Source organism: Miscanthus floridulus, chromosome 8, assembly GCF_019320115.1.
Source record: "Miscanthus floridulus cultivar M001 chromosome 8, ASM1932011v1, whole genome shotgun sequence".
NCBI lineage: Eukaryota > Viridiplantae > Streptophyta > Magnoliopsida > Poales > Poaceae > Miscanthus > Miscanthus floridulus.
The window spans coordinates 83,689,613-83,692,198 of NC_089587.1; the positions used below are offsets into that span (position 1 = coordinate 83,689,613).

Genomic DNA, 2,586 nt, shown 5'->3' on the forward strand with positions numbered 1-2,586 from the left:
GAAATACTTGTTCATCGCTCGTCTGAAGATGCATGTAGTTAACATGTTGTTTTAATTTGTTCCTTGTCTATTCTAATCATATACGTATATCTCTTGTGTAAGTTGACCTCTAATTAATATAATGGCCCTCTGATCCTAGCTACTACTACTTGTGTTGTGTGCTACATACATACTGTCTCAAGCTTGCATCGCTAGCTTTAATGGAAAATGCACTTTGAACGGATCGATCCACCAAGCGATCGAAAGAGATGCTATATATGGTAGATAGACACGCATGGTAGGGTACTCCGAATATATATCAGGACTGCGGTTGGCTATTTAGGTTTACATGCATCTTTTCTTTCTGGCCATATATATATATATATATATATATATATATATATATATATATATATATATATATATATATATATATATATATATATATATATCTGTGATTCTAAATAATTGTGCAGAATCTGAATTCTAGCTAGTTAGAAAATGACGAGGGATGCTGCTTGCATTGCAAGTTTTTTCATGCTCATGCCACTATTCGTTTCTGGAAGAACCTAATAGCTCATCTTGAGAATGATTCTGGGGACTTGGTTACTGATCATCACCAAAAGGTGCTTATGATTTGGCACTCTTTCAAAGAGAGGTTAGGTGTCAATGGCTTCACTGGTAACCTTTTCAACCTTGCCAATCTTCTGAATTCCAACAATGATCTTAGCTGTCTGATTGCCCCTTTTAGTCATCAGGACATTGACCAAGTGGCTAAACTCTTGCCATCTGATAAGGCACCTGGACCTGATGGGTTTAATACTGATTTTGTTAAAAAGTGCTGGCCAATCATCTGTCATGATTTTTATAATCTCTGCAGTGTTTTTTATACTGGTAATATCTATTTGCAAAGTATTAATGGCTCCCATATCACTTTGGTTCCAAGACATGAGAATGCAGTCAAAGTTTCAGATTATAGGCCCATATCTTTGCTGAACACTTCTGTTAAAATCTTGACAAAGCTTTTAGCTAACAGACTTCAGATGGTCCTACTATCCATCATTCATCAAATCAATATGACTTCATTAAAGCAAGAGCTATCCAGGATTGTTTGGCATGGTCATTGGAATATGCTCACCTTTGTCATCAATCTAGAAAAGAAATTATCATCCTCAAATTGGACTTGGAGAAGGCTTTTGATAAGGTTGAACATCAGTTGATGTTTGAGATTATGCAAAACAAAGGTTTCCCCCCAAAATGGATTCAGTGTGTTAGTCGCTGAATTCTTACTCTTGGTAGTAGCAGAATTCTTACTCTCATCGAGAGATGATGACACTAGGAGTTAGAACAATTTTCTGGTTTATTTCCAAATACCATACCAACCTGAGGGGTTGGGGATACATATTTATAGGCTGCTAGCCAGCCAAGCATATGCCAAGATGCTAAAACAGATGCTGTCCTAGATGCTAAGATGTTGTCCTAGATGCTAAGATGTTGTTCTAGCCAGTCAAGGATGCTGTCTTTGATGCTGTCCTGGAGCAGCAAGACCACCATATGCTGCAGCCCCACAAAGACCAGCTGTAGCCCCATAAAGACCAGCCAACACAGAGACTTATCCCATCATTCTCCCCTTAAGTCTTGTGCGTCGTCTTGTGGGAAAGTTGAACCATTCCGGTCCTGGAGCAGAGTTCAAGGAACTTGATCCTCCTAAGAGGCTTGGTAAGCAGGTCCGCAAGCTGGTCCTTGGTGTTGATGTAGCTTGCCTTGATGCTCCCTTCCTCCAAACAGCCTCGGATGAAGTGGTACCTCACCCGGATGTGCTTACTTCGTTAATGGAAAACGGGGTTCTTTGCTAGGGCCAGAGCGGACTTGCTATCCATCCTGAGCTCCACCGCTCTAGTGTCTCCGCCAATAAGATCACCAAGCAGTCGAGCGAGCCAGAGCGCCTGAGTCGAAGCGGTGGAGGCCGCTATGTACTCGGCCTCGCAGCTGGACAGGGCCACCACCTGCTGCTTGACCGACTGCTAGCTAACGAGGCACTTGCCAAGGAGGAAGAGGATCCCGCTCGTGCTCTTGCTGGTGTCGATGTCGCCGGCGTGGTCGCTGTCACTGTACCCGATGAAGTGTGCCGCCCCAAGGCACCTAGGGTAGTAGAGGCCGTGGTCGAGAGTCCCCACAATGTAGTGGATGATCCTCTTCACAGGCTGCTGGTGCTCCGTCGTCGGTCGCTGCATGAACCGACTAACGTAGCCGACGGAGAATGTCAAGTCCGACTGTGTGTGGGCGAGGTAGCGAAGGCTCCCCACAAGTCGTCGGTACTGTGTAGCGTCCACCTCCTCCGTCGTGCTGTCGCGGCTCAGCTTCAGCCTCTCATCCATCGGAGTGAGAGCTAGGTTGCAGTCGGTGAGCCCGGCTAGCTCAACGACGCGCTTGGCGTAGGTGGTCTGTCGAAGCGTGATCTCGGAGTCATCCTGGTGCACCTCGATTCCCAGGTAGAAGTAGCGAAGCCCCAGGTCACTCATCTGGAAGGTGGCCTTCATCTCTTCCTTGAATGCTGCCACCTCCGCATCCTTGGTGCTGGTGATCACCAAGTCATCGACGTAGACA

General features: G+C 45.4%; 1 protein-coding gene across 1 annotated transcript; it reads right to left on the reverse strand.

Annotated features, from left to right (window-relative positions):
• Window positions 1–1,486: 1,486 nt before the first annotated feature.
• Window positions 1,487–2,357, reverse strand: LOC136469502 (secreted RxLR effector protein 161-like). The gene is made up of 2 exons (XM_066467672.1): window positions 2,024–2,357; window positions 1,487–1,557 (listed from the first exon to the last, which is right to left on the reverse strand). Exons 1-2 carry the CDS (start codon window positions 2,355–2,357, stop codon window positions 1,487–1,489), a joined length of 405 nt encoding a protein of 134 aa, XP_066323769.1.
• Window positions 2,358–2,586: the final 229 nt, after the last annotated feature.

Coding starts and splice junctions, on each gene's coding strand:
- LOC136469502 (XM_066467672.1), bottom strand. CDS start 2,357: ATGGATGAGAGGCTGAAGCTGAGCCGCGACAGCACGACGGAGGAGGTG. Junction 1,558..2,023: donor CGGGATCCTCTTCCTCCTTG/GCAAGTGCCTCG, acceptor ATGGGGCTACAG/CTGGTCTTTGTGGGGCTGCA.